This window comes from Lissotriton vulgaris, chromosome 10, assembly GCF_964263255.1.
Source record: "Lissotriton vulgaris chromosome 10, aLisVul1.2, whole genome shotgun sequence".
NCBI classification, from domain to species: domain Eukaryota; kingdom Metazoa; phylum Chordata; class Amphibia; order Caudata; family Salamandridae; genus Lissotriton; species Lissotriton vulgaris.
Genome location: NC_141698.1, coordinates 269,540,841 through 269,562,554, shown reverse-complemented (window position 1 = coordinate 269,562,554; position 21,714 = coordinate 269,540,841). Strand labels below are relative to the sequence as shown.

At 50.0% G+C, this 21,714-nt stretch overlaps 1 protein-coding gene across 2 annotated transcripts in view; it reads right to left on the bottom strand.

Annotated features, from left to right (window-relative positions):
* CCM2 (CCM2 scaffold protein) overlaps window positions 1-21,714 on the bottom strand; it is a 399,736-nt gene that overhangs the window by 69,850 nt on the left and 308,172 nt on the right. For both annotated transcript variants that reach the window (XM_086940990.1, XM_086940989.1), the window contains one exon: window positions 14,055-14,238. In XM_086940990.1, coding sequence (XP_086797116.1) covers window positions 14,055-14,238 — 184 coding nt within the window. The remainder of the gene's footprint in view (window positions 1-14,054; window positions 14,239-21,714) is intronic.

Genomic DNA, 21,714 nt, shown 5'->3' with positions numbered 1-21,714 from the left:
TACTGGCTCCATGGGTCTAAACTTAGCCATTCCCATAGAGAAATGAACAGCAGGGAAAGCTTCAGCACTCCAGGAATGAGCTCCAGGACAACTGGCAAATGGATTTTGTTGAGGGTAAGTTAATATAAACATAGAAGGAAGGGGGAGGGATGACTGTATAGAAGTGAGGTGACAGGTAAAGTTAGGATTGCCACTTTTTCCACATAAAAATACCAGATATTTGCTGAGTTCGGAAATCATGAATGTGCTTTGAAATTGTATTTTAACACAAATTTGTGTACAGTCAAAAATCCTGTGCATTTCTTGTTAACTTTAATAATCGTTCATACATACATATATATAGGTCTGTGTGCTTACTGACCTGTGTGTGCCTATTTTTGTATGAGAGAAAGATGGAGAGAATCAGGAAACTCCCAGGAGATATTTTAAAGGGAATGGGTTGAATGCTTTTTTGTTCCTCTCAGCTTGTTTCGCTCTAAGTGTGTGTGCCCGCTTGAGAATATATAGTATGGTGCCAAACAACAACAAATAACATATGGCATTAAGAAGCAGCAAATATGACAAAACAAGGAAATGTTAACATATCATCCTGTTTGGCTTTCATTTTGTGTAACGTGTTAACCTGATTTGTTTACATAGACGCATTTCTCATGCATTTTGATATGTGCGGAAACTGGTACAGAAGTCATTATGTATCATCATATCTTTCCCATATCCGCCCCTAGCCCTGCCCATTTGCCACACCTCTAACTTATTTCAATGAGTACCTGCACTTACTTTTTCCCATTTAAAGCACTGCACAGAAACCACGGCAGGGAAAGAAGAAGCAGCAAGCAGAGCCCTGCGCAACCACCCTGCCAGCACATAGACAGCCTCCCACCTCTGTGCCCCGGAGGCAAGGAACATGCCTAAGGGCATGGTACACGTAGGAAACCCACCACCCCCAACCTGAGCAAGGAAGGGGACCAGTCCCAATACAGACCGGGACAACAAACCTCCAAGCCACCCCAACATAAAGGGCAACCACCCACAAGTGACAAGGGCAAGACATGGCCAGGTGACCCCTAATCAGCGGATAGCAATGGAAGGAAGGGAGGGGAGGGAGGACAGCGATAGAAAGCAATCCCCCCAAACCTGGAGTAGCCAGAGCAGCAGGGCACCGAAACACCGGGACCCCATCCTCCAAAGAACCAAAGGAGGAATGAACTGCCCCCAGATGGAGCCACCCGTCAAGAACAAAGAAGGCACTCACATGAGATACAGCCCCACACCCGGAGGCAAGTACGGAAGACCAACCTAAGGGTCCTCGCAGAATAGGGGTAGAAGGGCGGGCTGTGAAGAAATCTTCGGCTAGAATAGTCTATCAGATACATCGTTACCAAAGGTAAGTAACTCATACATCTGATAGAGACTACTAGCCGCAGATTCTTTCAAGTAGAATAGATACCCTAGCAATACCCCCTGGAAAGGAGGGTCTGCGAAAGGACCCCACCAGCCAATACAGAACCGATGGCCCCACAGGGAACCATATCTGTGGACCAGGTAGAACCTTGTCCCTGCCAGGCAAGGGGAACCCCCCCAAGCAGAACCCCACCGACCACAAAGTATGTAGAAGGGAGAAGAAGGCTTAAGAGGAACCAAGGGCAAGGTCGGAGAGGCCGAAGCACCCCACTGCCTCCTAAGGCAACACAGCTTCCGCCCAATGCCACGACAGGAAGGGTGGAGGAAGAAACCTAGAAGACCCAAGGAAGTGAGGGAAAAGAAGGCAAACCCACTCCAGGTGGAGAACAACCTGCAAGCCAGAACAATGCTGGCAGTCAAAAGCCCCCAAAAGCAAGAAGAACAGCCTGAGACCCCAGGAAGGCAGAGTAGGCGGGCCTGGCAAGGGAGAACATAGGATCATCCCAGACCTCAGGGCAGGAGCAGGGAGAGGAGGACACCATTAAGATTGGCCACGCACACAACCTCAAGGAGCAAAAGCAACCTACACAAACGGCATGGAGAACAGGCACCCGAAGGCGACCAGAACCCTCCAGCAGAGCGCAAGCCATATGACAGCTACCACTACCCCACCAAGGGTACGAGAAGTCTCAAAATATGGGAACCCTCTTTGGAAGAACTTCCGCAGCAGAGGAAAAAACAAAGGAGCCAAAGGTTTGACAAGCAGCCCAAGCAAGCAGAAGGCCTAATCTCAGGGCCAAGTCTGCACAACAATTCCAACACACACACATAATCAACAAAAGGGCCGTCAAGAAGTCAATAATGCCAAAGTTCCTAGGAAGGACGCAGATGGCCAGAAAACACACTGCACAGCCAGAACAACCGGCCTAAGAAGGCCTAGAATCAACCTGACTCCTGAGTCAATGAGGAGGGGACGGAGGTGGAGGAGGAGAAGGCGGAGGAGGAGGAGGGAGCCCTGCCAAGAGCATCTGGATGGCGGAGTCGGCTGGGGCATGGAACAACAGGCTGCCATCAAACGGAAGGTCAATGAGTCGCTCCCAAATATTCTCAGGGAATACTCCATCCTGAAACCCAGCATGGCGACAGAGAGCGACCGAGGAAGCCATGGCCCGGCTCAGCACCTCTGAGAGCAAGCTTCGAGTCATCCAACGCATAATGCCTCAAATCCACTTGACCACCCTCCTGGGACGCTGCGGATCCCAGAGACTCAGCCGAGTTCCACAAACAGGAGGAGGCCCCAGCCAGCACACACAAGGTGTTCAGGGCCCGCAGGGCAGCGCTGTTCGAGGCGAACATGTTGCACCCCCAAGAGTCCAGCCAGCGGGCCTCTCGGGATGGCGGAGTCAACAGTGGCGGCAGGGAGGGAAAAACAGTCTGCAAAAGGGGCCTGGAGGCAGAGGGATGGAGCGAAAGGCACACCGGGTCACGCGGCGCCAGGAGGTGATGGTGCAGAAGATGTTGAGGGACCGGGTCCTCTAAGGCAGGACGCCTCCAAGCCCCAGTCAAAGAAGAAAGGAGGGAACCTTCAAAGGGAAGTACGTTTTCCCTCCCACCAGAACCCTGGTGGAGGACCTCCAATAGATGGTCCGCCGGAAAGTGAGCCACCGTGTCACCCATAAGCAGGATGCACACAGCTGTGGACACCGCGTGAGCGAAGGCCGCACCCGCATCCATAGGGCCCCGCGGCGGGGAAAGCAGCTCCTCCGTGGGCGACAGCTGCAAACTAAGGCAGCCGTCCCAGAGGCAAAGCGGGACGGGCAAGGGCCAGACCTGGAAGTCAGAAGGAGCTGAAGAATGAGGGACTTGCCGCTCTTACGACGAACACCTCTGCCTTAGGAAGGGCAGAGAGCCGCCCTACGGTGCCAGTGAAAAAAAAGACACCACACAGCGACCAGTCTCCGGGGAGGATGAAACCAATATACAGCCTGCCTCCGGAGAAGAAGGAGTGTCCATAGACGAATCAGCGGTACAACCCCTCCGCGGAGCTGTAGAGTCCGCTGACTGAGGCAGGTTGTCGGCACCATCCAGCGTCGCCAGACAAGGTTCCTTCAAGTCACCCGCACCAAAAACCGGAGTGGAGCTGGTGTCGTACCGGCCCCGGGGCGGCGCCGAAACGGTGCCGACCCGACCCCCGCCGAGGTAGCCACCTGCGTGGGGGAACGAGACAGGCCTAGGAAGTGACACGAAGCCCTCTGCCAGCCGCGGCCTGAAATTAGGCGGAGATCGCTTGGCAACCCATGTGGGGGTGCCAGGGAAGATCCAGCCTCCGACTCGCTCTCCTTCGAGGCAGCCGTCTGTGGGGAGGGACGAGAGCGGCCAGGAGAGGGACGAGGGGTCCTCACCCAGCCTCGACACGGAACGGGACGAGGAGGGTTCACCGACCCCTGTGGCTCCGGACGGCCAGCTGCTGCTGGTACCGTAGCAGCGTCACCTCGGCCTTACACAGGACCCCCTTGTCAAAGGACTGAGAGGAGCTCGGGGATGCCACCCGAGCCCCGGCGACCTTCCGCGACACCGCAGGAGTTTGCGGCGAGGCAGTGATGACGTGGCCTGAAGGAGGCGCACCAGAGGAGCCGCACCCCAACAGCACCACATCCTCCAGGCATGGATCCGAACCAGTCGGCGCCGGAGCCACCGGCGGCGCTGCAGAGGGCCCTGTGCAAGGCGATGGGTCCGCCGACACCCCAGGAGGGGAAGGAGAGGGAGACGCCAGTGTGGCCTGCAAAGCCACAGAGTATGTCTCCATTTGGACTCTCGACGCCCCAACACCGGGAAACGGTGGATAGGACGACACGCAGGCCCCATCACGCGCGGAGAGTCTACATCCCCAGCAGGCCGGAAACCAGCCCCATGGGACAAACTGCGACACTTACCCAATGGGTAGCGACGCTCACGGGACATCGGAGAAGGGCGTGGAGGATGACCACGGCAGTACCTGAAGCAGTCTGCCGAAGCAGACCGAGGGGAAGACGTCGACCTGGAAGGACGCACCGAGAGAAGTTTCATGCGGCGCTCCCGGCGCGACTTCGGCTTCAACTGTTGACAGGCCTCACAGTCAGTGGTGCCGTGATCCTCCCCAAACACCACATACAAATGAGGTGCGGGTCCGTCGCCGACATAAGACGCCCACAAAACGTACACATTTTTAAGCCCGAAGGCATTCGCACACTGTTCCAACAAAAGAAATGGAGAAAAAAGGGCCCAAAACAGGCCCGTAGCAAGGACTGGATCCAAGTTGCACACAGAAAAAACTGACGTAGGAGCGCTGGGGCAGGTCTTATGTGACCTCTCTGACATCACATGCGCGGACGGCGCCTGGGCGGAGTCGCGTGATGTCGTCCCGCCCCCGGCACGCAGGGATGCTGTGTAAAAAAAGTTTACGGATCCAGTCTCACGCCTGGGAGTAATTCTACCTGAAAGAATCTGCGGCGAGTAGTCTCTATCAGATGCTATTTTTCACTGAGGCAGGCCTAGCTGCCCTATGTATAAAACTAGAGCACAGATTAAAATCCTAATACTGTATATCGGGAATGGAACAAGCTAGAAAATATATTAAACTGTTTTTAACAGTAATTAAAAATCCACTTCGGAGGTGAACTAAAACAAATTCAATATATATGAAATAAAAGTACATTTTAGAAAGTTACCTTTTCTCGGTCTGAAGTTTCTGGAGGCTAATTTACATTTGTTCTCCAACTTCTCCAAGACAGTGATTAGCATTTGAATAGATGTGAAAGAAGCTTAAAATTCTTCCCAGAAGCTATACAAAAGGTCGCTGTGATCCACAGATAAGACTTGAATGCGCAGGGATGACTCCTTTAAGCTTAGCAGAAGGGTAGTGGCTGCAAGCACCCTTTCTGACATTAAAGTGGCAAATCCTGCTTCAGTGTCAAATCCTGGGAGCACAAATAACACTTGGAGTACACTTGAAAGGGAGGGTACAGGATGACAAGACAATTCTTGTGGCTCCAATGTCTGGTTACTGAAGAAGGAATTAGTTAGTTACTTACCTGTACACTATAGTTCTCCAGTATTATCTTTCATAGATTCACATGCTTGTATCTTCCCCGTCGTCATGGTGGGAGTCTCACGGTAACAGAATGACCAAGCAGTATCATAGAGAAGAAAAACTGCATAGAAAAACCCCATAGCGGCTGTACTATTTGGTAACCAGACCATTTCTTTGTTTTGGTCCAAAAGCCAGCCAATCAGAATTGCTGCCCTGCCCTCACACTCCCCAGCAGCAGCTTCCTGCCTCAGATTTCGGTCCCCGAGTGAGAGACATGGATAAATACTGAGAACAAGATCTGCCTGAGAAACGGGGAGGCGGGCGGGCGCATGTGAATCTATGAAAGATAATACTGGAGAACTATAGTGTACAGGTAAGTAACTAATTCCTTCTCCAGTATTACATCTTTCATAGATTCACATGCTTGTATCAGAGTAGTAAGCAGTGCTCACCATACTTGTAGCGTTTCCAGGACAGAACACAGGAGGAAGCTCTGCCGCAAAGCAATGATATAACAGTAGCTAGTAAAGCATCAGCAATACGATAAATGCGTGTATAAGTACAAGTCAAAGCACTGTATAGTAAAAACAATATGCCATTAGACCATACCTTACTGGAATAGACGCTTCAGAACAGCCTGTCCCACTGCCGTGTCCTCCTTCCACGCAGTGTCTAGACAGTAGTTTCTTGTAAATGAATGCACACTCTTCCACGTTGCTGCTCTGCAGATGTCTGGCAGTGCCACTCCTGCGAACAAGGCCATCGAGGTTGCCATCTTCCTCGTTGAATGTGCATGCACTTTAGAACATAGCGGCTTCCCCGCTTTTTCGTGACATTTCAGGATAGCTGAGGATATCCATCTAGCAATACTCAGTCTCGACAATGGAAGACCTTTTCTCTGCCCTTCAAAAGCAATGAATAATTGCTTGGACTTGCGGAACGTTTTTGTCCGTTCAATGTAGAACTTTAGGCATCTTGAAATGTCTAGAGAGTGTAAGGCTCTTTCTGCTTCCGAGGAAGGTTTGCTGAAGAAAGTAGGTAAAATAATGGGTTCGTTGAGGTGAAAAGACGTCGCCACCTTGGGAATAAAGGTAGGATTTGTTCTCAATATAACCCTGTCCTGACGAAATTGTAAGAAGGGTTCCTCCACCGAAAAGGCCTGGATTTCGCTAACCCTCCTTGCAGATGTTAAGGCGAGAAGGAGGGCTGTTTTCCATGACAGGAACTGCAAGTCTGTCTTATGTATGGGCTCAAAGGGTGGCCTCATAAGCTGCGATAGAACTGTATTGAGGTGCCACGGCACAGGTGGGCGTTGGATGGGTGGGAAGACTCTAAAAAGCCCCTTGATAAATTCCTTTATCACTCTGGATGACCAGAGAGATGGTTCATTTGGCTTCCGCCAGAAACGTGATATTGCTGCTAAGTGCACTTTAACCGAAGCATGCGACAGACCTGACTTAGATAGTGAAAGCAGGTAAGGCAGGATACCTTCAGGCTGAACCTCAAACGGATGCAAGTTTTGTCTGTTGCACCAGTGGCAGAAACGGGTCCATTTTGCTGTATATGTTTTGTTTGTCGATACAGCTCTCGCTTGTGAGAGAATATGCCTGCATTCTTGCGAAATATCTAGATTTTGAAATTCCCGCTCATGAGGTTCCATGCGGACAACTTTAGAGAGTGCAGGTCCGGATGCAGAATCTGCCCTTCCTTCATGGAGATGAGGTCTTGAAATGTCGGGAGCTGGATCCTGTCGCCCCTCGACAATTGAAGGAGGTCTGAAAACCACGCCTGTCTTGGCCAGGCTGGTGCAATCATTATAATCCGGCACGGTTCCAATCTCATCTTGCGCAGGATGCGCGGTATCAATGGGAACGGAGGGAACGCGTATGCAAACCTTCCTGTCCAGTCCATGAGGAATGCATTTCCCATGGAGTTCTGCTGACGGTACCTGGACGCAAAGTGAGCGCACTTTGAATTGTTTTGAGTCGCGAACAAATCTAATGTGGGAGTGCCCCACCTTTGAAACAAAATGCGAATCTGAGTGTCGTGAAGTTCCCACTCGTGTGTCGCATTGGGAGTGCGGCTCAGGGCGTCCGCCCGAGTGTTGAGGACTCCCTGTATATGCTGAACTTGGATCGAAATTTCGTTGGTTATGAGCCATTTCCAGATCCTTTGCGCCAGTGTCGACAGCTGTCTGGATCTCGTCCCGCCCTGTTTCAGCAGGTAAAACATGGTCGTGGTGCTGTCCGTTTGGATAAGTACTGACGATTGTCGTATTCTGGGAAGGAATGCTTGAAGCCCTAGGAACACCGCCTTGAGCTCCAACATGTTTATGTGAAGCTGAGCTTCCCAATCTGACCAAAGGCCCTGAATTTCCAGCTCTTGAAGATGCGCGCCCCATCCTTTCAGCGAAGCGTCCGTCGTCATCACGAAGTCGTGATCTCGAGGAATGAAGCTCAGTCCCTGGTCCAGGTTCTTTAGGATCTTCCACCATGACATGGCCACCTTCATACGGTTCGTGATGGTAATGCGATCCTCGAAGGTTCCCTTGGCCTGTACCCACTGTTCGTCGAGCTGTTCCTGCAAAGGTCTCATTTGCAGACGACAGTTTGGTACCAATGGGATGCAGGATGACATCATCCCCAACATGGACTTGTAAATCCTCACGGAAGTGGACTTTTTTGCTTGAAGGGAAGCCGTTAACCCCCTGATCTTTTTCATCCGATCTTCGGAAGGATAGGCTTTCCCTGCTCTGGTGCATATCCATGCCCCCAGGAACTGTATGCCTTGGGCCGGAGTCAGCGAGGATTTCTCTAAGTTTGTCCTCAGACCTAATCGCCGAAACAAACGGATGCAACTTTGTAGAGCTTTTGCTGCTTCCCTGAAAGATGGACCTGTCACCAACCAGTCGTCCAGGTATGGGTAAATGTAATGCCCTTGCAGTCTTAAGTGGGCCGCCACCGGGGCCATGCATTTGGTGAATACCCTCGGGGCTGATTTGAGTCCGAATGGCAGGACTTTGAACTGGAAGTGGCGACTCTCCACAACAAACCTTAAATACTTCCTGTGCTTCCGATGAATGGGAATATGGAAGTACGCATCCATGAGATCCAAGGACGCCAAGTAGTCTTTGTCCTTTAACATGAGTAAGATCTCTTGCAACGACAACATTCTGAAGGGTATCTTTTTTATGTATAGATTGAGATCCCTCAGGTCCAATACCTGTCTCCATTTCTGGGTCTGTTTCTTTTTGATGAGGAAGAAATGCGAATAGAAGCCTCTCCCTCTGAGATGCTGTGGTACCTCCTCTATGGCACCCTTTTGCAGAAGCGAGAGAACTTCCTTCTGCATTTCTTTGCGATGACGGTTGGGCCTGAGTACTGGGGGGTGGTCCGGTGGTATCTCCACAAATTCCAGCGTGTGGCCCCTGCTTATGACATCCAGGACCCATCTGTCCGATGTTATGGACATCCAGTTGGCGAAGTATTGAGACAGATAGTGGTCGTTGTCCGGGATCTTCCGTGTGGGGAGCGCCTGCCTGAAATCATTGACGTCTATTAGACTGCTGATTTTTCCCCCTGGCGTTGGGTTTACCTCTGGACTGTTGCTGGTAAGAGGAGTTAGAGGATCTGAACTGGTTGTTGGTGTTAAACTGACGATATCCCTGCTGATTGTACGGTTGATATCGGTTGGACTGAAAAGAGGGTCTTTGATTAAATTGGCCTCTTGCACCCCTCTTCCGAAAGGACTGAAACTTTCCCTGCTGAAGAGATCCTAGCGCTCTAGCCGTATCCGTGTCCGACTTTATGCCTTGCAATGCTTCATCAATATGTTTCCCAAACAGATTTTCCCCGTCAAAGGGCATATCGACAATCTTCGCCTGCACCTCTGGTCGAAAAGAAGTCGCCTTGAGCCAGCCCTGTCTGCGAAGCGAAACCGCCCCGGCCATTTGTCTGAAGGCCAAAGACGAGACATCCATGGCGATGTCGATAGACTCGGCAGCCGATTTTGCTCCTTCTTTGAGAAGGGCTGCCGCTTCTTCCTTTCGGTCCTCCGGAAGCGCTGACAGTATGGGTGCCAGATCTGACCATATCTGCCTGTTGTAACGGCCAAGCAGTGCCATAGCATTTGCCGCTTTAATGGTAGAGGCTGCCATGACCGCAAACCTCTTACCTGCTCCATCCATTCTCCTCCCTTTGTCTGGTGGCACTAGCGAAGTAGCCACCGGGTTTTTAGAATTTCTTTGCGCCGCCTGTGTCACAACTGATTCCGGCCTGGGATGTCCAATGAGGCAGGCTGCCGTAGATTCTGGAGCTCTGTATTTCTTTTCAATTCGCGGAACTGAAACCGCTATAGAAGCTGGTGTTTTTAGAATCTTGAGGCCCTCCTCCCAGATATGAGGGATAATAGGAATTGAGCGAAGTGACCTTTTGTTATCGTCCTTGAAATCGTACAAGAAACAATCAGTCTCTTGCACTTCCACATCTAGACTGAATCTCTTGGCCGCCCTTTCCATGATATCATGGAAGCCTCCGATGTCCTGAGGAGGGGAGGTAGATTTGAGTGGGTCAGGTGATGCAGCCGATGGTAAGACGTATTCGTCCCATTCCTTCCCCGAGGCATCATGAACCAGCTCTCCGTCTTCGGGCTCTGCATCTTCATCGGAGTCCGTTAGGTCGTCCCTTATAGTAACCACCTGCGGAGATTTAACTCCTTGATCTTGAGGGGCAGGTGCTTTTTTAGGCGTCTGCGGAGGAGGCGTCTGCGTAACTGGTTGCGAGGAATTCGCCTCTGGGAAACGACGATAGTAGTCGTTTAGCATCAATCTAAGATCAGACACAAGAGTGAGGGGTATAGAAACCGTCTCTTGACGTTCCTCCTCCCGTGAGTCCACGTGCTGCTCTTCTTCATCATCATAATCACCAGATTCCTGGAATGATTCATATCTGGAAGATTTTGGCCTGTCCCTGAAGGAATAACTTTCCTCCTCATCCGTATCTTGGCTTTTTATTTGAAGCTGAGAAGGACTGTAGGCGGCACCTGAGGACTCCTCTCCATCTGAATCCTGCTCCAACAGCGATGATGGCGGTAAAGGAGAAATCTTTGTCCATGAGGTGAACTCTGCGGATTTACTAATGGTAGCCGAACCTCTCGTCGACTGAAAAGAGCGGATGGAGATCATGGTCTTCGACTGAGGAGAACTGTACGCTTTAGCCGATGAAAGCAAGATTTTCGTCGACGGAACCATCGTCGACGGAACCGCCGTCGACGGAACCTTCGTCGACGGAACCATCGTCGATGGGACCTTCGTCGACGGGACCTTCATCGACGGGACCTTCGTCGACGGGACCATCGTCGACGGGACCATCGTCGACGGGACCATCGTCGACGGGGCCCCCGTTGACATCCTTGACATCGAACCTGTCGTCGACGGAGTCGTCGTCGTCGTCGACGGTCCTTTCGCTGACAGAGACATCTTACTCATCGATGTCGTTGCCGTAGAAGTCGTGGTCGTCGACGCAGCCTTAGATCCTGTCGTCGACGAGGCTGTAGACGACGGAACTGAAGTTTTCACCACAGACTTAGGAGCAGAAGCCATCGCACTGGTAGTAGGTGCAGATCCAGATCCTTTTAGACTTGACTGCTTCTCCAGAGGAGTACTAGTAAGAGATGATGTCGATTTTTCCTTAGACTTACTCCTTTTAGACTCCACTTTCTCCACAGAAACAGAGGCCTTTCTTTTCTTAGGAGTGGAGTGAGAAGATTCTTCCTCAGAATCTGAGCCTGATGTGGCCTTCTTCTTCTGAAGCCATAACAGTAATCTAGCCTCTCTGTCACGTTTGGTTTTGTCAGAAAATTTTCTACAAAGCTTACAGTCCTTCACCAGGTGTTTAGGGTAGAGGCAGTAAAGGCAGTCCTCATGTGGGTCCTCAGAGAAAAGTCTGGCCTTCCCACAGGATCTGCATGGCCTGAACAGCCTCTTTTTAGAGCTTTCAGCCATCATAAGCAAGATAAGTACACACAATACCTCAATTTAGAAGGCAGGAAACAAGATTCCAAAGGGTCAAAAGTTCACACAGGAACAGAAGAAAACTGAGCAGAGCTCAGGGAGACTCCTTTCTCACACGAAGGCGGTTGGAAATCTGAGGCAGGAAGCTGCTGCTGGGGAGTGTGAGGGCAGGGCAGCAATTCTGATTGGCTGGCTTTTGGACCAAAACAAAGAAATGGTCTGGTTACCAAATAGTACAGCCCCTATGGGGTTTTTCTATGCAGTTTTTCTTCTCTATGATACTGCTTGGTCATTCTGTTACCGTGAGACTCCCACCATGACGACGGGGAAGATACAAGCATGTGAATCTATGAAAGATGTAATACTGGAGAATCTTACTTTTGTCTTACCAGACATGGCTCTCTGCATTTCATGAGTACAGCGGCTGCTTCAAACTGGATTCTAGTGCTAGATGTGGGAACACACTAGAATTATCAAAGTACGTACGTAAGCATGCGCACATACACACGCGCGCGTACACACCCCCAACCACCGCCTTTTGAGGACTAGCTTATTGTGGTTGAAGACTTTTGCCATCTTGAAAATGACCAAAGTGGATAGGGTTGGCCACTTGATCTTTTACCCCATTTGCTAGGGCATGCCCAGGAGAGACACCACACCCACAACCTTGTGCCAGACATAAATGTGGCATCTCCAGGCACCCACTTCAATACACTCCTAGACCTGAGGAAGAACAGAAGAGGACTCGACCTGCTATCTGTGACCTGAGAGGACTAAACTTGCTCCCTTTAGTATCCAGGACAAGTAAGTGGACTCCAAGGGTCCTAAGGCTGACATCCTGTTCAAACTATAGTGATGCAACAAGTTACAGGGGACTTACTGCAGCAATCCCACCTGATGGGTCGCAACTAGACTTGGCCTGAACACTGCTGTTGTCCTCTACCTGACAGCCTGTGAGCCTTTAATTGCCTGCCGTGATGTCTTGGGGGACTTTAGAAATGTACTCCTTTGGTGGATTGGGACTTTAAGGACTAAGTCAGAATGTAAAATCGGACCAGGACGAACCTGGTTTGTGCATCCAATCTGCACTCCATCTCGGTTAGTGTCAAATTCTCCCAAGATCCCAGTCTACCATGACCACTGACTATCATTGGCACTTGGTGCTTCTTGGTTCTATTACAACTTAAAACTTTAAAAATCCATATATTGAGATCCCCTTACTGGATTTCTGTAATTTGACTGTTGTTTTGTTTATTACACTTCACACTATGTTTCAAATTTGCTTTGGGATTTTTATTCTTTTGGATTTTAACCATATAACTGTTTTCGTACAGCATAAATACTTTAAACATTGCCCTTCGTTAATCGTGCCTGCTCTCTGCCTTAGCAACCGGGAAGGTGAGCTCAAGTTAATTTAGCAATTTGGAGGGGGGTTCATGCTAACAAGGGCTGTGATTATTTCTTAAGGTGGGTAATCACCCACCCCAATTAATTATCCAATTTTTACAGGTAGGTACAAATCAAATTTTTACAGGCAGGTACAAAGAACCAATGTATCTGGTTAGAATACCCTGAACGGTGGCGTTACTGAAATGCTTTGCAATTAACAGATGTAGAAGTAGTCCTAAAACCCACTTTTCAGTAACAGCATACCGCACAAGTGGAGAATGGGAAAGAGACAAGACAAGAGTAAAAAAAAAATTGAAACACATTTCTTGAAACTTTTTACTGCTTTCGATAGAGCCTTTCTTTAATGTCAGAAACACTAATATAGCTGTGGAACTGAAGATCACTTTCAACAGTGTCACAATGATGCAAAAAGGGGAACAACTGGTGAACCCCACTTCATGTGTTCTGCCTGATATAAATATATATAAAGCAGGGGGTGAAACACAAATGCAGGAAGGGACACTCACACATACGAAACTCCAAAAGTGTTTTATATTTCTCTTTGAGAAGCTTTTTGGATCCAGCCTGCAAGCACAGACAATGTTCGATCAGATGGGAAGAAGGAAAATTGCAAGTATGGATGAACTAGCACATTCAAATGGAGGAAGACTACCCTTGTAACTGTAAGTTCTGATGAAATTCATTTTATAGCAAAAAATGGGATGCCTACACTTTAGAAAGGTGAGTCATCCACACAAAGGTCATTTAAGTTGGGCATGTGTTTCATCAGAAATAGAACTCTGTCTGCCTTAAAAATATTTAGGATTAAAAAGAAGAAGGAAGGTCAAGGAAAGTGAGATGGAACAAAAATCAGATGGAGGAAGATAAAAAAAACCCAAGAAGAGTAGTGGAGGAAATAGGAGGAGAAGCCGAAGAAAAATAGTTGTATTAGGAGATTGCATAAAGCAAGTGTGGACATTTAACATATAACAGCATAACCAAATAATATTTCCAGGCAGGAATACAAAAATGGGGGGGGGCTGGAGGGGGCGGGGGGTTGGAATCATTTGCAGACAACAGAATAGCAATAGTGCTGCCCCTACTGAGTCCGCTCAACATTCAAAGGCCATGCAGATAGCAAACATTATCCTGTATGAAATTACATGGATCCCTGCCTTTGTTTACCAGTTTTCAGCACAACCAAGTGTGAGGCGTCATCTCGGATGTAGGACACAGCTGCAATGTCATGGATGGGAACCCTGAGAATGATATCTTCCCCTTCTCGCCACACAAGTTTGACGTTGTATGCAGAAAGACTGATCACTGCATCGTGCTCTTGGGTCAACTGTCCAGGTAGCTGGTGTGCCCGCTGGGAAAAAACACATTATTTCTTATTGTAATATTGCAATACTCAAATAGCATTTCCGTGGCACGCCAAAATTACCTGAATTATGATCGTTTTAAAGAAGGCTCCTTTGTACCAATTGTATAAAAAGGAAACAGTTGAAAAACACTTCTTTACTGATACTTTGACACTTTACTGTATTTTTTAAGATTCAGTATTTCTGATATGGTGCATTAAGCATATATACAAACAATTTGTGAGGAAGTGGAGTAGCAGTTGAAATGCAATGTACTGGAGGCAAAATAGGTGTTTGCTAAATCCCATTACATTCTATAAGGCAATGCAGCTAAAACTTTTCATACAAATTCTGAGCCTCAGATTGATTAAGAGAAATAACTCAAACATTTGTCTACTAGGACTAGACAACTGACTATAATGCTGCTTTATCTTAAGAAATCAGATACTTTTTTTCAATGAAAGATGGTATACAAGATCTAATGCCATAATCTTACATGCATGGTATAATTTCAGACCTCACAATTCTTCATTGTATTTAAATACCTTTGCACAGGCCTCCCTCCCACAAAGGATTAGGTGTAGTTTTACTAAACAGTAGTGTGAGAAAGTGGCTCTATATATACTGGACCAGAATAAGGTACAGTGTGTATAGAGTCCACAAACCCCAGAGGTTTAACAGAGGTTAAAGTCAGGTGTGACCTTACTCTCTAAAGTGGTAGCTTGGTCGAGCAGTAAGGCAGTACCAGAGGACAGTGTAAAGCATTTGTTGTACACACTCAGTCAGCAAAAGGTTTCACACACTCAAGGACTGAACTCAAGGCCAATTGTTTTTATATCAAAAGATATCGTTGTTTTATTTCTAGAACCAACAGGTACCAAAATATTCTGTTCTCAATATGAGAGGTCTCAGATGAGAACTTTGCAGAAAGGCAATAAACTTTGTAAATACAATAGGTACAGGGGTTGCAGTAGGCAACACAATTCTACACACAATTTAGCATTGAGCTCAATGGATTTCCTTATATAAACACTGTTGATTACTTTGTGGATTACTTTGGTAATTCCAGGACTGGCTCCTAGGTTCAGTCCTGGGGTCTAAGCTGAAAACAGTTTAGCAAAAACGTTTTTGGTATTGTAGTGATTTTTCAGGAATAAAAAGCTATTTTAAAAGTTCACACTTAGAAACTTTTCAACAGAAATCTGGCAATGTTATCTAATGGGAGAAAATTCAGGTTGCAGGTAAAGTACGATCTTGTTACTTTTGTAATCCAGTACTGGGCGCTCCTGGGGCCAGCACTGGGGTCTCAACTTAAAACAGGTACGTAATTACGTTTCAGTATTTCGTATGATTTTTAAAGAATATTTCTAGTTTTCAAAAGTAGACACTTAGAAGAAATTTCATAGAAAAGCAGACAATGGATTCCTGTGGAGAAAATACAAGTTACTAGTAAACCCGCTAGGGATTACTTTTGCGGTTCAGTACTGGGCTACAGGGTACAGTACTGGCTCCTCTCCTGATCACAGGTATTTCGGAATTCGGAGGATTTTATATGCATATTTTACGTTTTCAAAAGTAGGTCAAGTTTGCGCTATATAAAACTTTATAAATAAAAATAAAAAATAAAAATAAAATAGACACTTAGAAGATTTTTCAAGTTAAACCAGTCAATGTTATTCAATGGCAGGTAAGTGAGTTACCGGTTTCCTGGGGAGTACTCGACTGGTGAAGTTGTGGTTCTGGGCATAGACTCAGGGGTCCCCCAGTGTCAGGTAGGTACAGTTGGTTCACCGTCAGTGGCGCTGGGGCGGCCGGGTGCAGAGGTACTTAGGCCCAATGTTATCCAATGGGGGACAGGGGGCCTCCGGTTGGTGGCTGCTGGCTAGCAGGCCACGCGGCTGTGGGAGCTGGGCTCCTGGTCACTTGCTTAGGACAAAGGGGGAAGCAGGATAGGACAAAGGTGGCACAGCCAGCGGTACTCGGGCAGCTGGGTGCAGGGTGCTTTTGAGCCGTCGGGCGCTCAATGTTATCCAATGGAAAAGGTAAAAAGGGAACAAAGGCTGCAGGCTCGGGGGCGGAGACTCTCCAGGGGCGACCAGCACGTCGAGAGGTAAGTTGGGATCTTGGAGCACAGGTAGGTACCCCAAAGGGAGGCACAGGGGGCTGTAGGGCACCGAGTGCAGGGGTGTCTTTCGGTGTCAGAAAAGCTTACCCTCAGCTCGGTTGGGACCCCTGGTTCTGAGTCTGCAGGCACCGCCTGGTTCATCGAGGAGGGTCTTTGGGCACTGGACTTCGGGTCCCAGTCGCTGGGGGGGGACGTCCTTGTGGTCTTGAATCACTCGGGCACGGGCCAGGCTCGGCGGGTGCAGAGTGGGCTGGTCCGGAGATTCCTGGCTGGCACCAGGGGGGTTGTTGCAGCAGAGCCTCTGCTGATGGGAGTCCCAGGCTTTAAGAGGGTCAAGGCAGGCAGGTCCTCTGGGTGTCCCAAGATTGCTGTCTACAGGAGTCGCCGGGCTTTAGGCAGGAGCAGGTTCCAGGATCGACAGGCCGGTAAAACTGGGGCCAAATCAGTTGTTGTCGTCCTGTTGTTAGCAGCTGCACGGTGGGTCCTCTTCCTCTTAGTCTTCTTTCTTCTTTTCGGTATCTCCCGAAGGAAGGTTCAGGGAGCCCCTAAATACTGAATTTAGGGGCGTTACAGGTAAGACAAGGGCAGGGACCAATAGGTTCCTGTCCTGGGGTGGGTATACCCCCTAGCCTGCTCCTCTCCTTTGGGAGGGGGGCAGGAGCCTAGCTGTGATTGGGCAGGGCTTCCCATCTTCAAGATGGCCGGAGCCCGGGGTCGTGTTTCACCTCGTCTCCCCCACCTGAGGGGTGGGGTTGGCACAGGCTGGCACACCCCTCTTCCTGACGTAGTTCTTCCTGACGTAGTTTTTCCTACCAGTCTTCCCGCCAGACTGGGGGTCAGAACTGGTGGGGGCCAGTTGCTGGGTACAGCAAATGGTCTGGAGAAGCTCACTGAGGCTTCGCCCTTGCCCATCCTGGGGGAGGAGCCCAGCACCTCGCACAGGATGTGCATTGTTGCAGGCCCAGGAGAGCGGGGGCTCTCCACCCAGGGGTCCAGCAACATGTCTGCTGTGTGGCAGCCTCTGCAGCCGCTCAGCCCAGACGTGGATTGTAGGTTAGGTTTTCAGGGGGCATCTCTAAGATGCCCTCTGGTGCATTTTACATTAAATCCCACACTGGCATCAGTGCGGGTTTAATGTGCTGAGAAGTTTGGTACCAAACTTGTCAGTCTTCAGTGTAGCCATTATGGTGCTGTGGAGTTCATAATGACAACCTCCCAGCACCATATACTCTTAATGGCATCACTGCACTTACAGTGCCCAGGAATGGCCCTGGGTACTGTAGGGGCACATGGCTCAGGGCTCATGCACCTGTGCCCACACCTCTGGCATAGGGCACCCAGCTAAAGGGGTGACTGAAGTATGCCAGGGCAGTGGGTTCTGTGGGCATGGCACACAGGGATGTGTGCCATGTCGACTCTTTGTTTAGTTTTGTACTTAGACACTCAGCCTGCAAAGGCAGTGTGTGGGTGTCAGGGTAAAGGGCCCCTGAGGGTGGCACAATAAGTGTTGCAGTCCTCAGGGGTCTTCTCTGGTCACCATGCCCTGGGTACCTAGGGTACCATTTACTAGGGGCTGATAGGTGGCCAGAGATGCCAATTGGGTTTTAGTTTCAACACAGTTTTTAGGGAGGGAACAAAGGCCCTGGGTACCTGGTTGGCAGGAACCCAGGGCACACTCAGTCAAAGTACATCAGCAGTTCAGAAAAAAAGTGGGGGCATACCAGTGCAAGAAAGATGGTACTTTCTCACAAGTAGGTATCATCCAATTCACTCTAGCAACCACTACATACAATTATTTTTGAAAGCAGCACCACATTACATCTACTTTTTGTCTAGGTGAGCTCTTTGTCTATATTTCGTAATGCGCAAGTTACTACTTGTGTAACAATATATGTGTAGGAGACATTAGTTATTAATAGATTCCTTACCTTAGCATATCCCCAGGAGTCAGAATGGATCCGAAAAATGTTGCTTAGCAGTACCCCTGCGCGTCAGTAGGTGGCGTCCTGTGGCTCCGCGTCCGTCACTGGCGTCGTCAACGCCGAGATGACGTCACGGAGAGTACTTAGGCGCCACCCATGCGCGCTGACGTCAGTTCTGTACACGACTTTCCGCGCCAGAAACGCAGAGCCATGCAAGATACTGACCATTGGTGCGAAAAACTAGGGCCCTGAAAGGGATGAGCTTAACCCTAGTAATCAGTTCGCAGAACGGGGAGGATGGGTGGGGCGGTAAGGAACCTATCACTAACTAATGTCTCTTACAGATATATTGTTACACAAGTAGTAACTTGTACATTTGAAAGAGACACGTTAGTGATAGATTCCTTACCTTAGAATAGATACCCCAGCAATACCAACCCCGGTGGTGGGTCTGCGAACAAATTACACCAAAAAGTCACGGAGCACAGGACGGCCAAAGAAGCAGTCTCTCCGGACCGGACTGTCAAAGCAGTAGTGCTTAGTAAACATGTGCAGCGAGCCCCACGTAGCTGCCTGACAAATGTCTTGCAAGGGATTGTCGCGTCTCAATGCAGTAGTGGCTGCCGTTGCCCTGGTGGAATGGGCCCGCAACCTCACAGGAGGCTCCTTCTTGGCCAAGGAATAACATGCTTTGATGCACAAAACGACCCACCAAAAGATGGTCCGTTTGTGCACGGCCCGACCTTTTTTGGCGCCCACATAGCCAACAAAGAGCTAATCATCCACCCAGAACTGCTGTGTATACTGCAGATGGAATGTGAGCGCACATTTTGGATCCAGACGGTGGAGCCTCTCCTCCTCCCTGGAAGGATGCAGAGGCGGAAAGAAGGTGGGCAAAGTGATGGTCTGCCCGATGTGGAAGGGCGTGACAACCTTTGGCAAGAAAGAAGGACGGGTCCTTAGAACCACCTTGTCCGGATGAATGGAAAGGAAAGGAGGTTTGGCAGAAAGCGCCTGGAGCTCACTCACTCTTCTGGCAGAGGTGATAGCTACCAGGAAAGCCGTCTTTAAAGTGAGAAGACGTAAGGGACAGTTATGAAGGGGCTCAAAGGGAGCGCACATCAAATAAGTAAAAACAAGATTCCAGTTCCACTGAGGCATTATGAAAGGCATGGGAGGAAACGTGTGTCTAATGCCTTTCGAGGAAACGGTTAACAGCCGGGGACTTAAAAAAGAAAAGGCTGATCTGGAAGATAACCTTTGATAGTGTCCAGAGCAGAGCCCTGCAGGGCCAAGGATAGAAGGAACAGAAGGACCTCAAAAAGAGGGCCAGAAAGGGGGTCCACAACCTTTGCTGTGCACCATGCCACAAACCTGTTCAACCAGCAGGCCTACACCGTTTTGATGGAGGGACGCCTGGCTGCCAGAATGACATCACACACTTCGGGAGGAAGATCGAAAGGTGTCAACTGTCGCCGCTCAATCTCCACGCATGGAGGTGGAGGCTGGACAGGTTTGGGTGGAGGACCGTCCCCATCTGCTGCGACAGAAGATCCCCCCGAAGAGGAAGACCGATCGGGGGATCGACGCTCATACTGATTAGCTCAGGATACCAAACCCTCTGAGCCCAGTCTAGAGCCACAAGAATGACTTGGGCACGGTCGAGCCTGATCTTCTTCAGCACTCTGGGCAGAAGGCGTACAACAGACTGCAACTCTACTCGCGACAAAAAGTGTAGCCGAGCGAGTGCCGCTTTGGAAATACCAATGTGCAGAACTGATTACATTGCGCGTTCTCTTCGGTGGCGAATAGATCTAACCAAGGCTCTCCCCACTGCTAAAAGAGACCTTGCGCCACGTCCGAGTTTAGACACCATTCGTGATCCATCAAGCACCGGCGGCTGAGTTTGTCTGCCCTGGCGTTCAGCGACCAAGCCAGGTGTTGAACCACCAAGGTAATGTCTTGACGTTCCAGCCATGTCCAGAGGCATCTCCTGACACAGGGTCCAGGACCCCACCCCACCCTGCTTGTTGCCATACCACATGGTGGTGGTGGTGTCTGAACACCTGCACTACACTTCCCCGGACAGAAAGAAGGAATGCCTTCAGTGCAAGCCGGATCGCCCGCAGCTCCAGGAGGTTGATATGGAGCCGGGACTCCGCCGGAGACCAGAGGCCTCTGATCTCCGCCTCTTCCACGTGGCCGTCCCATCCCAGAAGGGACGCGTTCGTCACAACTGTATGTTCCGGTTGGGGAAGGGAGAGGGACCTACCATCGACCCAATGGCGATTTGTGAGCCACCACTGCAACTGTCATGCAGTGCCCTCTGAGATATGAACATGATCGGAGAGAGGTTGCCCTGGTGCTGCGTGCAGTGGAACTTCAGGTCCCACTGCAGAGCCCGCATATGCCATCTGGCATGTGTTACCAGCAGGATGCAGAAGGCCATCAGGCCCAGAAGCCGGAGGGTCATCCTGACCGAAACCCGGGATAGAGGCTGAAAGATCGCTGCTCGGGAGGATGAACTCGAAACAGCGTCAAATTCAGAACCGCTCCGATGAAGGGGAGCTTCTGCGAGGGACTCAGGTGCGACTTCGGCACGTTGATGGAAAACCCCAGCAAAGCAGGAGGACGGCCGTAGTCTGGAGGTGGTGGACGACTGCCTGGGGCGAGCCCGCCCTCAACAGCGAGTCGTCGAAGTAGGGGAAGACTGACATCCCGACCGGCGCAGATGAGCCACGACCACCGCCATCACCTTCGTAAACACCCGAGGGGCACTGGTAAGGCCAAAAGGGGGGAGTAGGGCAGACTGAAAATGCTCTTAGCCCACCGTGAACCGCAGGTAATGCCGGTGGGCTGGCAGGACGGTAATTTGAAAATAAGCATCCTGCAAGACCAGTGCTCCCATCCAGTCTCCAGGGTCGAGGGCAGCCAGGACCTTAGTCAGCATTTTGAATTTCTCCTTTCGGAGGAAGCGATTGACGTCCCGGAGGTCCAAGATGGGGCGCAGGCCCCCTTTGTCCTTCTTTGGGACAAGAAAGTAGTGGAAATAACAACCACTACCTACTTCCTGACCAGGAACGCACTCTATGACTTCCTTGGCCAGGAGGGCCGTGAATTCCTGTCAGAGAAGAATCAAATGATCCCCCGACATGCAGTGGTACAGAGGTGGCATGGCTGGAGGGGAGGACTGAAAGGGAAGGGAATAACCTTGGCAGATTATCTGCAGCATCCACTTGTCCAATGTAATTTTGCATGCCACCCACCAGCGTGGGGTGCTCCCTGAAGCTCGGATTAGGAAGGCTTGGAGGTGGGAACAGCGGTGGTAGAGGTGGACTGACCTGAACGCTGGTTCCCAGACCTGCCCCTGCGGAAGCCACGGCCGCACTTAGGCCGGTTCTGCACAGGCTTGTTGGAGGAGCGTGCCTGGTTGCCTC